At 60.5% G+C, this 14,875-nt stretch overlaps 7 protein-coding genes across 8 annotated transcripts; 3 read left to right on the forward strand and 4 right to left on the reverse strand.

The window, feature by feature from the left end:
* Window positions 1–228: 228 nt before the first annotated feature.
* Window positions 229–4,386, reverse strand: JDV02_001049 (uncharacterized protein). Its single transcript, XM_047981939.1, has 3 exons — window positions 3,093–4,386; window positions 2,642–3,025; window positions 229–2,550 (listed from the first exon to the last, which is right to left on the reverse strand). Exons 1-3 carry the CDS (start codon window positions 3,228–3,230, stop codon window positions 388–390), a joined length of 2,685 nt encoding a protein of 894 aa, XP_047837900.1. The 5' UTR covers window positions 3,231–4,386; the 3' UTR covers window positions 229–387.
* JDV02_001050 (uncharacterized protein) lies at window positions 4,166–5,300 on the forward strand (the record flags this gene model as incomplete). The annotated part of the gene is made up of 5 exons (XM_047981940.1): window positions 4,166–4,553; window positions 4,700–4,790; window positions 4,872–4,896; window positions 4,952–5,014; window positions 5,087–5,300. 5 exons carry the CDS (start codon window positions 4,166–4,168, stop codon window positions 5,180–5,182), a joined length of 663 nt encoding a protein of 220 aa, XP_047837901.1. The 3' UTR covers window positions 5,183–5,300.
* Window positions 4,611–6,475, reverse strand: JDV02_001051 (uncharacterized protein). Its single transcript, XM_047981941.1, has 2 exons — window positions 5,738–6,475; window positions 4,611–5,622 (listed from the first exon to the last, which is right to left on the reverse strand). The coding sequence occupies exons 1-2, from the start codon at window positions 6,273–6,275 to the stop codon at window positions 5,360–5,362; spliced, it is 801 nt and encodes a 266-aa protein (XP_047837902.1). The 5' UTR covers window positions 6,276–6,475; the 3' UTR covers window positions 4,611–5,359.
* Window positions 6,476–7,970: 1,495 nt separating this feature from the next.
* Window positions 7,971–8,417, reverse strand: JDV02_001052 (uncharacterized protein; the record flags this gene model as incomplete). Its single annotated transcript, XM_047981942.1, has 1 exon — window positions 7,971–8,417. One exon carries the CDS (start codon window positions 8,415–8,417, stop codon window positions 7,971–7,973), a length of 447 nt encoding a protein of 148 aa, XP_047837903.1.
* Window positions 8,418–10,484: 2,067 nt separating this feature from the next.
* On the forward strand, window positions 10,485–12,377 carry JDV02_001053 (uncharacterized protein; the record flags this gene model as incomplete). The annotated part of the gene is made up of 1 exon (XM_047981943.1): window positions 10,485–12,377. The coding sequence occupies one exon, from the start codon at window positions 10,485–10,487 to the stop codon at window positions 12,375–12,377; it is 1,893 nt and encodes a 630-aa protein (XP_047837904.1).
* A 626-nt stretch (window positions 12,378–13,003) lies between these two features.
* On the forward strand, window positions 13,004–13,418 carry JDV02_001054 (uncharacterized protein; the record flags this gene model as incomplete). The annotated part of the gene is made up of 2 exons (XM_047981944.1): window positions 13,004–13,033; window positions 13,164–13,418. The coding sequence occupies 2 exons, from the start codon at window positions 13,004–13,006 to the stop codon at window positions 13,416–13,418; spliced, it is 285 nt and encodes a 94-aa protein (XP_047837905.1).
* On the reverse strand, window positions 13,403–14,849 carry JDV02_001055 (uncharacterized protein). 2 transcript variants are annotated; one of them, XM_047981946.1, is made up of 3 exons: window positions 14,560–14,849; window positions 14,403–14,465; window positions 13,552–14,303 (listed from the first exon to the last, which is right to left on the reverse strand). In XM_047981946.1, the coding sequence occupies exons 1-3, from the start codon at window positions 14,798–14,800 to the stop codon at window positions 13,678–13,680; spliced, it is 930 nt and encodes a 309-aa protein (XP_047837907.1). In that variant the 5' UTR covers window positions 14,801–14,849; the 3' UTR covers window positions 13,552–13,677. The 2 variants fall into 2 exon arrangements, with proteins under 2 accessions (XP_047837906.1, XP_047837907.1); XM_047981945.1 differs by having other exon boundaries at window positions 13,403–14,303; window positions 14,403–14,849.
* Between the last annotated feature and the right edge of the window lie 26 nt (window positions 14,850–14,875).

Here is a 14,875-nt window from a genome sequence, read left to right on the forward strand (position 1 = left end):
GTATGAGAGGTGTTTTCAGCGGTGCAGTAATGGCCGGCCCTTTCGCGGTGGATATTAAACGGCTACCGTTGGGAGACAAGAGCTACGCAGTCCATTCACGCACGCACAATTCCTGAACATAAGACTTCAGTCGTACGCACTGTTGAATTTCGTCGACTGACTGGACTGGCGGATGCTTTGCGATAGGGCAGGCTGACACTAAAGCATGACAAGCCAGGTCGTGCGACTATGGCTCCTTGACATTTACATGTCTATCTTTGATTGATATACAGATTATAACTACGTACTTGCCCCGCCCCCATGCAAGTGGGCGTTCAACTTTACCGAAATACGCGCATGGCGCGGCGATTCAGCCATGAGAATAGCAGGCGAGTTGGAGCCCCTCGCTCAAGATTGATACTTGATGTAGAAGCTCGTGCTGGTGTCCTTGTCCCACTCCTCGAGCTTGGTCTCGTCCCCGAAGAGGCGCAGGGCGCGGATCACGAACTTGTACTTGCCGGGGGGAGCGTAGATGCCGCCGTCGAGCTGCCCGTCCCAGGGCTGGAGATTGCCGCCGCGCGGGACGTATCGCAGGGGCCACCCGGCGGGCTGGCCGACCGTCTTGAATGTGTCGCCGAGGGGGTCGTCGACGGTGATGTTCTTGGGCGGGCAGGTTGTCATGGGGACGATGTCGCACCGCACCTTGGGGCTTCCCAGGGCAAAGTTTGCGTAGATGCCGATTACGTCTGAAGACTGTGCGGAGACCGGGGCCGGCAAGATGAAAACGTGCCCGTCCTCTACGAGCGTCAGGTTCTTGTACGAAGCGACGCCGACGTGGCCCTGGGTCAGGACGGCCTTTGTGTGCAGTGAGCCCGAGAGGCCCTGGTACGGCATGGACAGCGCGGAACCGTCTGTGCCGTTGATGGTCACGTAACCGGACCAGACTGGGAGGCGTCCCTCGTCCAGACCCTGAGGCGGCCGGGCTGACACGGTGACGACTTTGGAAGCTCCTGGCCGCAGCGTGATCTTTTGCTCCGAGAAAGCGAGCGTGGCGTGTGCGTCGGCAATCTCGTTTGGAAAGGCCATGGGATATACTCCATCAGTGCCCAGGGTGTACATTGTGAGCGCGGAGACTTGTGCGATGGTGTAGGACACTTTCTGCGCCCCCGAGTTGGTGAGCTTGAAGCTAAGCTTCTTCGCCAGATGGGCCGTCTCGTTGAAAGAGAGGCTTGAGGGCTCGAGAAGGGTAGTCGCGTGGGCGGCGTCGTAGGCCTGGATGAGCCCGGCTCCCTGCTGGGGAGGCGGCGCGAGCTTTTGGTAGAAGCCCTGCCCGTCGTTCCAGACTTGGGGCTTCGCGTAGGCCGAGATGAGATTCGTCAAGGCCACGGGGTCAAGCTTGCCGCGGACCTGAGCAATGAGAGCCAAGATGCTGGCAACCATGGGCGTGGCCATGGACGTGCCATCCTCGGCGGCGTAGTCGTTGCCAAGCCACGTGGAGATGATCTGGCCGCCCGGCGCTCCGACGTGTGGCTTGAAATGCATCTCCCAGGTCGGAGCCCAGGACGTAAACGTGTTGACGGCACCGCCTATCTTGTGGTTGACGGAACCCACGATGGAGAAGCCCTTGGAATACTGCGGGGAAACTATGGTGACGGAAATGTTGTGCCCTGCCTTGTGGGCGGCGACAAACGCCTCGCCTTGCTCAGCGGTGAGCATGCCGGCCGCCAGCAGTTGATCTGGGGCGCCCCCGACCGACGGTGCGAAAGGGCCTGGAGCGTTGTTGTAGAAGAGAATGTACGATCCGTTCTTGGCCACCACGTTGGTGGCCTTGTCTGTAAAGTAACAGGTACCCCGGCGGACCAAAACGACACGTCCGGCCAGATCGGGCGTATCGTCTGGGAGGGGTTCACACGCATCATCCTCGACGCTGGTATTCAGACTGAGGGGGTAGATGGGCATCGGCGTTCCTGGCCAGTTGGGGCGGTCGGGCGCGACGAAATAGCCCATTTGTTCATCCTCGCCGTCATCCATGGTAAAGGATGAGAGGAGTCCCAGCTCGGGGTCGATGGTGTTCTCGAAGGAGGAGACGCTGATCACGCCGTTGGCGTCACCAGCGGACGAGGGATAGAACAAGCCGTTCTTGCCGTCGTTGCCGGCCGCAATGGTGCACGGTACGCCTCGATCGACGATGCGAGAAACAACGACACCCCAGGGGCTTTCGGACCAACCACCGGCACCACCAAGCGAAGCGGTGATGATGTCGGCGCCGTCTTCATAGGCCTTGTTGAACGCAGAAATCAAGATGTCGTTGGCCACGCCGCCCGAACACCCAAACACCCTATACATGCCCAGGGTGACATCGGGCGCCGCGCCGAGGAAATTCAGCTTGTTCTGCTGGGCGGCAATGATGCCGGACACGTGGGTTCCGTGGCCGTTGCAGTCATCAGGGTCATCGTCTGGGGCGACTTTGGAGAAGCTGCCGGTGTAGTCATCGCCGACCAGGTCGGTCCCGAAGGAGACGAGGCATCCCTTGCCGAAGCAGCCACCGAGGGCCGGGTGTTTGTAGTTGACCTGAAGCAGACGTCAGTCAGAGTTTGGTCCTTGGCACACACACAGAGCCCAAGTTCATTCACGCTGGGCGCGGTCTACTACTACTACCCACCCCGGTATCGATGACGGCAACCTTGATGCCCTTGCCCGTGATGCCCTCGGCGTGTAGCTTGTCGACCTGGGTCATGACATGCGTGGAGAAGGTGTCCTTGTGAAAGGTAGTGTTGCCATCGCGCGCCACGAGGCCGTGCTGTTCCGGGGCCACGGCCAGGAGGTCCTTGGCCTTGATGATCTTGAGGCCCGCGGGTTTGGGCATGGGGTGCACCTCAATCGGCCACACATTCTTGACGGCGGGGTGGGAGGCCATGTTCATCGTCGCGGCCATGGCCGTCTTGACGTTGTGCAGCTCCACCGAGACGCCCTTGAAGAGCTTGTAGTCCAGGTGCATGCGCGTGGTGCCGATGGTGTTGATGTCTTGAAGCACGGCCGAGGCATCCTGTTCACCGTCAGCTTTGTTATGCTCGATAAGGGGTAAAGGGCGTCCGGTTTTTGTTTTTGCATACATGGCCGTCCTCGAACTCAAAGATGTATCCGCCAGGGACAAACTCCCGGGTGTCTCCATCGCCAAGTGAGACTTTGCCCGTGAGTGCGGACGAGGCCGCCGCCAGAAGCGACGCCAGAAGCGCCGCCGTGCGCACCATGGCTGCCTTCTTCCGATGACAGAGGGAAGAGTGTTGCGGCGTGTATGCTGGCTGTCGCGTGTGCAAGGCTCGTCACACCTCTCCCATCCGTTCTTCTTCTCCTCATCTCCCTCCTCCTCCTCCCCTTTGTCTCCGGATCGCGAGGTACTTATAGCACCCCGGAGCTGCCGCTGGAAGGGAGGGGGGGCCAACATGACGGCCTCACCCCAGGTCGGGCAACCATGAGCAGCCAAGAGTTCGACCAGTCGCTGACTGAGCAACGAGTTGGTTCGGCGAGAGGCAGGTAGGTAGGTTGCCTCACGCTCGGAGTAGGTAGCTACACACTAACGTACTGGGGTCGAGACCGCTCTGCATGCGCGCTGGTATCGTATCGTCTTGGAGGAGGTGTACTTCGTACAGGTTGGAGCTGCTCGCCAAGTTGGCAGCTTGGCATTGCAGCACCTCGACTGATGCCATGTCGATTTTCCGTGCGTGAGTGTGTCACACGCTCGTGCGCATTGGGCGTCTGTCGTACAGTCCGCTGCAGGAACCAACTGCTGCTTGCATGGTCGACGACCTGCCCGTTCCATCGAGACTTCGGCGGGCGAGGTTTCTTTTTCTGTTTTTCTTCTTCTTCTTCCCTTGTCTCTTCCGCCCAACAGGGTCCGTCCAATCGGTGACGATAAAGTTCTACGTATGAGCGTGAGCGAAAGAGTGGCGTTGGCCATGTTCCATCGCTGGTCGATGGGTAGTGCGAGGCGGTGGTGGTGGTGTAAGTGCTGCTTTTGGAGACTTTTGGAGATGAGATGAAAACTGCTACTGGAGTAGTGAGTGAGTGAGTGAGTGAGAGTGAATGAATCGTGGGTGGAATTGAGGAAGAGTGTCTGTCCCCACACCTTGACGTAGCCGCCCGTCATTCATCATCCATGCCCCCGACAATCAGAACTTCATCCACCATGCCGCCCCGCCAACCATCAACAGCCGGCATCTCGACAACCACCACCATTGCGCTCCTCCTCGTCCTCTTCGTCGCCCTGTTCCCGGACCTCTTCCACCTCGTCTGGACACTGCCGCTCAGCCTCGTGAGCCGCGCCGCGACGACGCTCCGTTCCTCATCCAGGCCCGCGCCACCTACCCTCACCACTACCACCACCACCATCATGTCGTCGTCGTCGTCGTCGTCGTGGACGCAGAAGCAGTTCACGCTCCAGCCCAGGTCCCGCGGCTCCTACCTCATCACGGACCAGGTCGCGGCCGCCGTGCCTGAGATTCGCAACTACAAGGTCGGGCTGCTGAACCTCTTTGTGCAACACACGAGCTGCGCACTGAGCCTCAACGAAAACTGTGTGTTGGAAATCCATCCCCCGTCCATACTTCTCTGGGAATACCCCCCCCCCCCACCTCCCCTCCGCAAACATGGATAGAGTAACACCACGCTGCGGCAACTCAGACGAAATTGGAAAACATTGATCACTAAAACGCTCCTCAAGGGGATGAGGACGTCAGGGAAGACATGAGCGACGCCCTCGATCGCATTGCCCCCGCCGAAGGGCCCAAGGGTCAGGCGCTGTACCGCCATGAGTAAGCCTCTCCCTCGGAGAGCTGGGGCTGCATGGCGAGCTTTATACGTCCGTTTTGGTGTCTGCTGACGCACCACTGCAGCGCAGAAGGGCCCGACGACATGCCGGTGAGTTGCCACCTGGAAAAGACGACTTCGCCTTGCTAACATATGTTGGCTGTAGGCTCACATCAAGTCTGCCCTGATCGGGGCCAGCGTCACCATTCCCATCAAAGACGGCAAGCTGGTACGCGCACATGTCCCAATTGACTTGCCTCGTCGTCGCGCGCCTGCTCACAACTAAACTCATTCAACCCAGGCAACGGGAACTTGGCAAGGGATCTGGTACCTCGAGTTCAGGGCCAGCAAGCATCAGCGACGCGTCGTGGCCACGATCCAGGGCGAAAAGATGTAGACGAACAGGCAGAACAGACGACTTTGTGTTGTTGTAGTTGCGGGGCAGGCTTTGCCACTGAGTATAAATCATTCCAGTATCCGCTATTCGTCATAGCAACACACGATATATATCCACACTTTGCGCCAAACTCCGTCGCCATGTATCCCAACGCAACGCACGCACCCGTCGCCGTGCTCACTGCGTTCCGTTCTCCTCATTCTCCTTCATATCCGTATCATCGCCGGCGAGGACTTTTGTCTTGGGCACGTAGCCTTCCGGCGCGCCGGCGCCTGGCGTGACGGCCACCACATTGCCGTCGTCGTCGACGAACTCGAAGTTGTAGCGGCTGAGGATGTGGGGGATGGCCGAGAGTTGCGGGCCGTAGCGGGCCGTGTTGTCGTAGAGCTCGAAGAGGGGCACGGCGAGCAGCTTCATGTTCTTGGGGACACTCAGGACCTCTGTGATGAGGGACGTGGATTAGTTAGTGGCAGGCTGGCGAGCTGCCTGGCTGGCTGGGAGCTGTGATGGAGGACCGCAGTGTATGTAGAGGGGGGGCGCGGAAGCAAAACTCACTTTGCTTTGGCAGATGAATAAAATAGAGCTTCTTGCACTCCTTGGGCCTGGTTACGTGGGCGGGCACAAACGGATACATGAACGTCTCAAAGTTGGGCCTCCACCACTGCGCCAAGCACTCGCCCACCTCCCAGTCGCCGGCCTCCTCGCCCTCGCCGATGCGGCCGACGGGGGCCAGGCGCTCGTCGAGGCGCGCCTTGAAGCCCTCGACCTCGTCGTCCTCGGGCCGCAGGTAGTCGCCGGGAAGCTTGAAGAAGGCATTGGCGATCTGCAGCATGAGGATGTGCGGGTGGTTGTGCTCGTGGCAGACGAGGATGCCCTCGCAGGTGCGGCGCATGCCGTGCTCGGCGAAGTGCTCCTCGAGGCGCTTCAGGCGCGCAATGACCGAGGGGTCCTCCTCGGGCTGCGTCTCCTTGACGCCGAACGTGTAGTTGGACAGCGGGTAGAGCGTCACCTTTTCCGGCTGCCTCGAGTTGAAGGGCAAGGGAATGGTGGGCGGGAAGCCCGACTGGAGCGCCGACGGTGGGATCGTTGACATGGCTCTCCTGTGCGTGTGCGTGTGTGCGTGTGTTTGCCGACTGCCCGATGAGCTGCGGATGGAGAGGTGGTGTGCCGCACAATAAAATGCGAGGGGAGGGGGGGGGGCCGAGGTCAGACTGCCCCGGAGGAGGCGCTCGGGCGTGGTGTGGAAAGATTGATGCGTTTGGCAGGTGCAGAGACAGATGGGACTTGACGTTGTGGACAGCTGCGCGGGCCGATGGCAGGGGGGATCCTGGGACGTTCTGTGCCTGAGGTGAGCGAGGAGGTCCGGAGCTTGAAAGGGAAGGCGGTGAGTGCTAGGGTCGCTACGGCACATACTAGCTTGGTTCGTTTTGGGTGGGCGGCTGGGGAAGCCACCACCTGGGAGCCACCTGCGCACTCAGCGTAACCTGATGAGGTGGTCTCCGGGGCGCACTGCTGGCTGGAAAAATGGACAAAGTTAGCAGGCTCCATCCATTGGAACTGCCTCGCCTGGGCGGACACGGCATAGAACCTACTAAGAACCTACCTTGCCTTCCATTTCCAACAGGTAGAAAAGGTGCCTACTTAGTAGTACTAACGCTAACAGTGATGTCTGGAGTGCGCATAGTCCGGGCTGCCGGGAGACCTCAACCATTTATTACGTGACTTTACTACCAGGTAAGATGCCTCAACTATTGTAAGCTACGTTGTCTTAGTACCTACCCGTAGGTGCAGTGGGCAAGCGGTATTAGGTGTGCCAGCAGTTCCAAGCCCAAGGCGACTACCAAAGGCGGACATGCGTATAACTTACTGCATACTGTAGTTACAGCATGGATTTCCAGCCCGGCTGGCATCGTTGCACACCTACAAAACGACAGCCTGCAGCAAAGGTGTTATGCGGTCAAGGGGCGCTGCAACCAGTACCAGGACCCCGCTCGAATCGAATCGTGCGCTGCGGGAGCCAACGTTGACATGTGCCATAAAAGGGCCGACCCTTGCCCGCAATGCCGTCTGCTTGCCACTTCCCATATATTACCTGCAGTATCAAGGCCAGGGAGGGCACAAACCAGACCGCACGTGGGTTCCTCTGCTCCGCCCCCGTGTACAGAACATCGGACGATTTCAAGTCGCATGCTTTCCAGCAAAAAGTGTCTCCTCGACACTGTTGTTACATTCATCCAGCTTGCTTGGAGATATATTGACTCGCTTGCATGGGAACCTTGTCCAGTGCGCAAAAAGCATAATCATCCATGGCATCGTCGTACCCGCCTGCGAGCGCGTGAGCATGCCACGTCCAGTCACGATGATCCAGCCAGCTCTGCCACCTCTTGGAGTTGTTGGTCACCCATCAACCCCCACACACATGGCAACGCAGTGCAGTTCGCGCCACCAAACGTCGGACGGCCAGGGACGCCCGACGGGTGAGACACGGCTCGACGCCTTTTGACCGGGATGCCGGGGAGGCCCTCGAGGTGTGTGTGCCAACCAAACAACCACCCACCCACCCGGCGATCGGTGCAGTGCCGTTGGAGGGAGGTGGGGGATCAAGCACATGGGGGGGACATCGTCATGGACACGCAGGCCAGGGACTGCAGTGCGTAGTACATGCGATACTATAGTACGTTTGTACGACGTACATATGCGCAGTAAGAAAGGTGCAGGCACACACACTGCAGTCTGGTCTAGTCGAGTCTCGTCAATGCCGGGGCCCCGCACGCCGATTCGACATGCGTCACAGCCGGCAGGCAGGCAGGCTTTGCTCGACGACCAATGCACGCCAGAACGATGACAACTGGCAGATGGCCGTCACGGGCTGCTGCTCCTCATCACACGCCCCCTTCCCCCCTTCCCCTCTCTCTTTCCCATCATCACCCAGCCCGTCCGTCGCTCGTCCATTTGCCTCCAGCCGGCACGGCAGCGCAGCCGGCAGCTGGGGGCCATCATCGCCCGCGTCGCACAAAGGGGTCACATGGCGGCGGCGCGGGTGCGGGTGCGGGTGCGGGATCCTCGCGGGCACTCCGACAGACAGACCGCCTGGGCCTTGCCCAAGCCAAGGTCCTTTGCCGGGCGAGCAGACGGCTGGCGAGCCGAGACCGCGGTTCCGGGTCCCCGGGCAATGTGTCTCGTTGTGTTGGTCGCACGAGGCGAGGCTGGGCGCAAGCTCGTCACTTGCATACATACTGTACCTCGGGTACGAACTTTACCAACTACTACCTATGCTTTCTACATAGCCGTGTGTCACGTCCCGAGCACGGTGTCGCGTACGTACGTACGTACAGGGAGCGCACGCGGGGTTCTTTCCGGCTCTTGGGGGCGGCGATTCATTGCGAAGCAGGGCACCGTCAGCCTTGGACGAGCAACATGCCGTATGTACGAAGTATGTAGGCATGTAGGTAGGCATGGCAAGGTATGGGTTTTGCGGTGGGCAGTTGGTGGTCGGCTCCGGTCTGTGCATACACATGACATTGCAGGAAAGGCCTGTCGCGTGTGAGCGACGCACATATACACTGTAGTGCGCACATACACGCATGCATACCGAGGTAAGTACTAAGGTACCAACCTACATGTATACTGCATATATATACCACAATCGGCGGCGTTGAGGCCAATGGATCCCATCTGGCGGTCTGGCCGAGGCAGCACGCGTGCGTGCCGTTTGGCGGTGGAAGCTTCCTCCCACCCACGCCCCAGTCCGTCAATTGCCCTCGACAATAGTAGATTACAGGTTTGCTGGTAGTGGGCGGCTTCGGGAACAGCCGGCGGCGAGGCAGTTTGCCCGACCTTGCATCGGTGACTCTGCTTGACCTGGCGGGCAATGGAAGGCCATCCATCCATCCATTTTCAAGCACATCCTGCGTGATGGGGAACGCCTGCTTCGATACCGTGTATACGTAGTACCTTGTATAGCATCCATTGGCACTTGGTACGCCCGGGGGGCCCAGAAGACGATGGAATGCGGTGCACACCTCAATCAAAATGCTGGCCGGGGTCGCCCGCTGACGGGGACTCGGAGGGGCCATCAGCCAGCCGCATCGCATCACATCGCATTGCATCGCCGTCAGGTAACTAACTACCTATTAGGTCGACACCCCTCCTCGCTGCTCCTCCCCCTTCATCGCCGGCGCAGCGCAGTCACCGGTGAAGCAAGCCCGCGCAGCACGGCGCACGCAGCAACACAACATCCAACGCCGCTGGTGGAGGCGATAAGAAGGAGAGAGAGAGAGAGAGAGAGAGACGGTCAGAGAGACAAGAGAGAGGGCTGCCAGCCCGTCCCTGCGGGGGCGTGAGCGGGGGAGCAAAAGCCAAACCTCGATGCGACTGAGGTAAGACGACTGACACTACACAAAGAGTCGTCCGGTCCATCCCAGACGGTCCCCCGACCCTACGGTACGGCAGGGCATTCAAGTAGGTTTTATGGTCGTGAGTAGGTGAGAGAGAGGTGGTGGACCCTCCCGCGAGGTAAAATTGGTAGCGCTCCCTCACCTTGTTGCCTTCCATCACACCGCATGGAGTTTCGGACCTTGATACCCTGCCCCGGTACTGTGCCTTTCAGGTCGTCCGTCCCCCGGAGCGGTGAGGTAGGTTGGGGGGGGGGAAGGGTGGTCCTCCGGGCAGCTTCCACAGGCGGCTGGGCATCCAGTATTACCTGACCTCCAATGCAGCCCACCATTCACTATAGTCACATTCACGATGGTGCGCCCTAACTTATGTGCCCTGCCTGCCCGCCAACATCAATCGCAGGCACTGTATTCATCTCATTTCATGTCCAACGTAGGCCCGTTTTCGATCCCCTCTGGCACCCACCCACCCACTTCAAGGCTTCCACTTTTAGTGCTTGCCTGCCTGCCTGCCCGCCCGCCTGCCTCCCACCTTCGGGTCGCTCGCACCGCGCCATCCAAACTTACCATCTCGCCCACCTCCAGCGACTGTCCCCGTCTGACGCCTCCCGAAGCCTCCAGCCCCAACCTTTTAGCCTCGCCTGCCCGCCTGCCCGCCCGCCTGCCTTCCATCCTTGCCTTACCCAGAAAGCGCCCTGCCCTCCTCTCCCTCCCGTCTCGACCGGCCGCCCCGACGTTTCGTGCCTCCGCCTCTGTTGCATCGTCGTCGCCGTCGCCGCCGCCGTCGCCGCCGCAGCCTTCGCCTCCGCCTCCCCCCCCCCCTTCCGAACCTGCATAGCCTGCGCCATGCGCACACCGAGGCATCCCACGCCCTCTCGCCCTCTCGCCACGTCCTGCTAGTAGGCGCAATGGAGGCCAGGCTCCTCGACAGCTTGCACCAACGGCTCCGCCAGCACGAACTCACCATCCAGGCCACCCGTCGCGAGCTTCTGGCCGACTTCCAGCAATACTGCGACCGTCTGCTGCATGACGTGCCCCTCCACCACGCCGCCAGCGTCCGCTCCGCCATCGCAGCCTCCTTCCTCTCCAGCTATCCCACGCTCCGTCCCGAGCTCCTCCCGCCGCCCATTGACTCACATCCGTCCGGGGTCCCCAGACCGACTGCATTCCAACAACCACCCTCGCCGCCTCCCGCATCCCCCTCCGCATCCGCCGAAGCCCCGGCCCGTAGCCCTCGTGAGCGCGAGCGCGAACTCCAGGGCCTCTTCACCCCGACCTATTTGCCTCTGCTCGACGACTTCCCGACCCTGCCCAGGCCGGCCGACCCCCCTGCGCCAGCCCCCCCGCCAGGCAGCTCCCGCTCGACGCCGCTGCCTGGCATGGAGCTCCAAGACACCGTCGGCGAACCCGTCGCTGCCGCCGCCGACGACAAGCCGGGCGAGCAGCGTCTCGAATACGCCGCCTTGCCGGACCACCCGGTGACCCCTGCGCACCTCTTCAACGTGTCCACGTGGTCCAACTCTCGGGCGGCTGACGACACACGCTCTTCCATCTCCTCCGACAAGAGCGACTCAAAGCCCACCAAGAGCGCCCTGCGCCGCTCCTCCAGTATCTCCAAACCGCCGCAGAGCCCGCGACGGGTCAGGTTTGAATTCATGGGTGCCGAGGTCCTCCCAACGACCTCGCCTCAACCATCCGAGTTCATCGCCCCGCGTCCGCCTTCGCCCCAGTCTGACGACGATGTCGGATTCAGCTCCAACCTGGGCGCCCAAATCGGAGAGGAAGAGGACGAGGATGCATATACAGCCCCGCCCCGCAAGGTCTCTTCGTCCGACGCCTTGCGCGCATTGTCACGTGCACCCTTAGACGAAGGAACGGTATGGACGGTCGTGAATCCGGACGACGACGAGGCTGCGTCGGGGATACCGCCCCCTGTGCCTATCGCACCCGTTGAGAATTTGGATCCCGAGGCAAATCAACACCTACCCCCCACAGCCTTGTCCGACGCAAAAGATACGACAAAGAGGGAGGAGCATGTCTCGAAAAATGGGTCCGATGAGACGCCAGACATGGCCGACAGTGACGGTGATGATTCATCCGACGACGATTTCTTGGCCATGGCAAAGACACGGAAGAGCAAGCCGCTGCAGACCGCGGCACCGACCTCACCACCCGCATTAACCAAATCAAATTCAACGAGTCACGTAGGCCGACAAGCGCCATCAAAGCCCGACGCGACGGCCGTAGCAGCGTCCGACGACGAAGATGACGGCGCCGAAGGAGATGATGACATGTTCTTTTTCGAGGCTGGAGGACTAAGCGCTCCACCTAGACCGCGACCGCGACCGCCGCTGCCGGATCTGGAGCAGGACGACGAACATGAAGCGACAGAAGCATCCAAGACCCAGAATCAGGACGGGTCAGACCCGCACCAGGCTGATGCCGATGACTCAAAAACGAGTCTCTTCGCGACCTCTCCCGCGGTCCCGATTCGACACGCTTCACGGGCATCCGCCACTGTTCGGTTCCAACCTGGGTCGCTTGGGTCATACAAAGGGCGGCCTTTGATGATGCCGATTGTGCGCGATCCCGAAATACTCGCCCAGGCCAACTCTGTCAAGGGGTCGAGTCTCAGGGTGGACGGGATCGACGACGAGGTTGCCATGGCTGAAGGGTCACCGCCGCCGTTCCCCAGCACGCCACTTAGCTTCAGAGGACGATACATAATGGAGGAGATGATGGAGAGCCAAAGGAAAGAGAAAGCCGATAAAGAGGCAAACAAGACGGAAGGGAATGCGTAAGGCGGGTAACCCCCTGGTTCATATGGCGGGCTGGATGGAGTTTTGACACGGCGAAGGGGCGGGATAATAATGGATTCTGGGTCACGAAAGAGCATAGCAAAGGCGTCGACGTAGCGGCAAGCAGTGGGCATGCTGATGACGGTGCGGACGCAAAAGGTCGTGCGCCGCCATCTTCTGTCGGAGAAGGGACACCATCTGCTTTGAGCGGCGCAAGTGAGGGAGACGGCGGACGGATTCATCGGCATGGAGTGCGAGATAGAGCCCACGCGAGCGTGCGGCAATGCTGCAGAGTGTACGAAGTAATGCGAAAGCAAAACGCTTGACTCCCAGACAAAGCGTACTCAGGGCCAGTGATTTTGGTCGACAGCGTCGGGCGTCGATGTCGCGACAGGGGAGGCAAGCAGCAGCCAGGGTGGCGAGGGCGGTATCGCTGTATCGAGGTTATGGCTTTACTGTATCCGGAGGGGTCCGTGGTGGTCGGTCACTGGGCGGGAGTGGATCGTCCGTTGGAACTTCCCCCAAGGTCGCCGCCGGGCTTGATTTGAATCCTCGTCCGCAAATCAGCCACAAGCCACCCTCAACGAGCGATCGTATAACATAAGGCCCTCGACATCGATACCGTCACCATGGGTGGCCTCAATCTAGAGGTGTTCAAGGTAAGCACAGCCGGACGTGTCTCGATGCCCACCGACGGTCAGGCCCCAGTCCCGCCGACGAGGCCGCCGCAGCATGCAGCTCCTCCTTCCTCCCTCCCATGCTGACCGGCGCACGCGCGCGTCCACGCAGTTTGGCATGTATGTCATGTTCCCCATCGGCATCATGTACTACTTCGGCACCAACCTCGACAACCGCTTCTCCGTACACGACTTTTGGCCGCGGCCCGAGGAGTGCAACAAGGTGCCCCGCGACCGGGACGAGGTCAAGGCCGAGTACGAGCGCATCGTCGCGCGCCAGCGCTTCCGCCAGGCGCAGATGCTCGAGGAGGAGCGCCAGCGGGCGAGGCTGCAGCCTGCGCCGTCGAGCAACGGCAACGATTCTTGAGCACGTTCTACTCGGAGGGAGGAGATGTGCGCACAGGACGCCGGCGGGCCGTGCTTGAATGCGACACACGGAGAGGAAGACGGGGCTGTACGATTTACTTGTCGGAGGCGTGGGAACAGACAACGACAAAGATCTAGCATGGGACCGGCGTTTTTCTTTCATTCTTTGGATCATGGGCGTGGGGACAGCAAAATGGACGCTTCAACTCTGCTCTTGTGGGGGGGTTATATTGAACAGGCTGGAGCGACGCACTCCTGTGTTATACATCAATGTGCCTTTCTATCCTGTCCCACTCCTCATCGCTGATGGTTCCCTGCCGGATATTAGCAAACACGGCCTTGACCTCGGGGAACTCTCTCATGGCCGCGAATAAAGCGTCAAGGCTCTCGGCCGACCGATGCGAGTCGACGGCGACCGTGGTGTCCTCGTTGGCGGCCCAGATAATGTCCGACTCGAGCACTTCGAGCCCAAACTTGCTAGACACCGCGTCGGTGATGGCCGCCACCGACGCAGGCTGCGTCCAGGCGAGGAAGCCGCCGTCGGGCAGCTCCTCGACGTCCTCGGCGCCCTCGTGCTCGACGAAGTGGTCCAGCACGTCCGAAAGGGTCGGGCCGCCACCACCGCCGCCCGCCTTGGGCTTGAAGACGGCGCGCCCGCGCCTGGAAAAGTAGAAGGCGGTGCCGCCGACGACGCCGCCCGCCTTCTTGACGACGTACTTGAGGTCGTGCAGCGTCCGCGTCTTGTTGTCCGTCTCGATGTCGGCGATGAGGGCGATGTTGGGCGGCATGAGCACCTCGAGCGTCATGGGTTCGAGCTGCGCGCCGGTCGCCGAACGGCCCTGGCCCCGCGCTATGGCGGCTTCAACCAGCGACTTGGGCACGCTTGCTGCTCATCATCATCACTCTTGGTGTCAGCACAGCTCTCGACCCTCGACGTTACCATGCACCAGCCATCGACGAGAAATGAAAAAACTTGCGTACGCACCTTTTGACGCCGCGGCGACTGCATTGGCCAGTTGCGAGTTGAACTTGAGGTCTTCTCCGTACACTGCGCCGAAAGGAGGGAGACAAGTCAGATACCGGTACATCGTCATCCAATGCCGGCTGCTCTTCTTTGTGTACGTGTGTGTGTGTGTGCTAACTCCGAGAGTACATGGAAATGAGCTTGGTATAGGCCGTGCGCTCAGCCATCTTCTTCTTGTCGGTGACGGCCTTAATGTGTTTCGTCTTGGACCACTTGTTGTGTCCTGCGAGCGGCGCCGCCGTCGTCGCGAATTGTCGCAAGCATCGTGGACATGTGGGGTTTGTCGTGAGGTGCCGGCTCGGTCGTGACGCCGTGATTGAGTGCGTCGATAGCTGTAGAGACGCCCTGCGCATCGCCATGACGGCGTGTCGCCTCGATTCGAGTTCTGAGAGCGGACGTGGTGAAGGAGTCGAAGTTGCGGCACCCGGCGCCCC

Source organism: Purpureocillium takamizusanense, chromosome 1 (genome assembly GCF_022605165.1).
Source record: "Purpureocillium takamizusanense chromosome 1, complete sequence".
NCBI classification, from domain to species: domain Eukaryota; kingdom Fungi; phylum Ascomycota; class Sordariomycetes; order Hypocreales; family Ophiocordycipitaceae; genus Purpureocillium; species Purpureocillium takamizusanense.

Coding starts and splice junctions, on each gene's coding strand:
- JDV02_001049 (XM_047981939.1), bottom strand. CDS start 3,230: ATGGTGCGCACGGCGGCGCTTCTGGCGTCGCTTCTGGCGGCGGCCTCG. Junction 3,026..3,092: donor TTGAGTTCGAGGACGGCCAT/GTATGCAAAAAC, acceptor GACGGTGAACAG/GATGCCTCGGCCGTGCTTCA. Junction 2,551..2,641: donor TTGCCGTCATCGATACCGGG/GTGGGTAGTAGT, acceptor CGTCTGCTTCAG/GTCAACTACAAACACCCGGC.
- JDV02_001051 (XM_047981941.1), bottom strand. CDS start 6,275: ATGTCAACGATCCCACCGTCGGCGCTCCAGTCGGGCTTCCCGCCCACC. Junction 5,623..5,737: donor TATTCATCTGCCAAAGCAAA/GTGAGTTTTGCT, acceptor CCCTCATCACAG/AGGTCCTGAGTGTCCCCAAG.
- JDV02_001055 (XM_047981946.1), bottom strand. CDS start 14,800: ATGGCGATGCGCAGGGCGTCTCTACAGCTATCGACGCACTCAATCACG. Junction 14,466..14,559: donor CATTTCCATGTACTCTCGGA/GTTAGCACACAC, acceptor CTTTCGGCGCAG/TGTACGGAGAAGACCTCAAG. Junction 14,304..14,402: donor AGTCGCCGCGGCGTCAAAAG/GTGCGTACGCAA, acceptor GATGATGAGCAG/CAAGCGTGCCCAAGTCGCTG.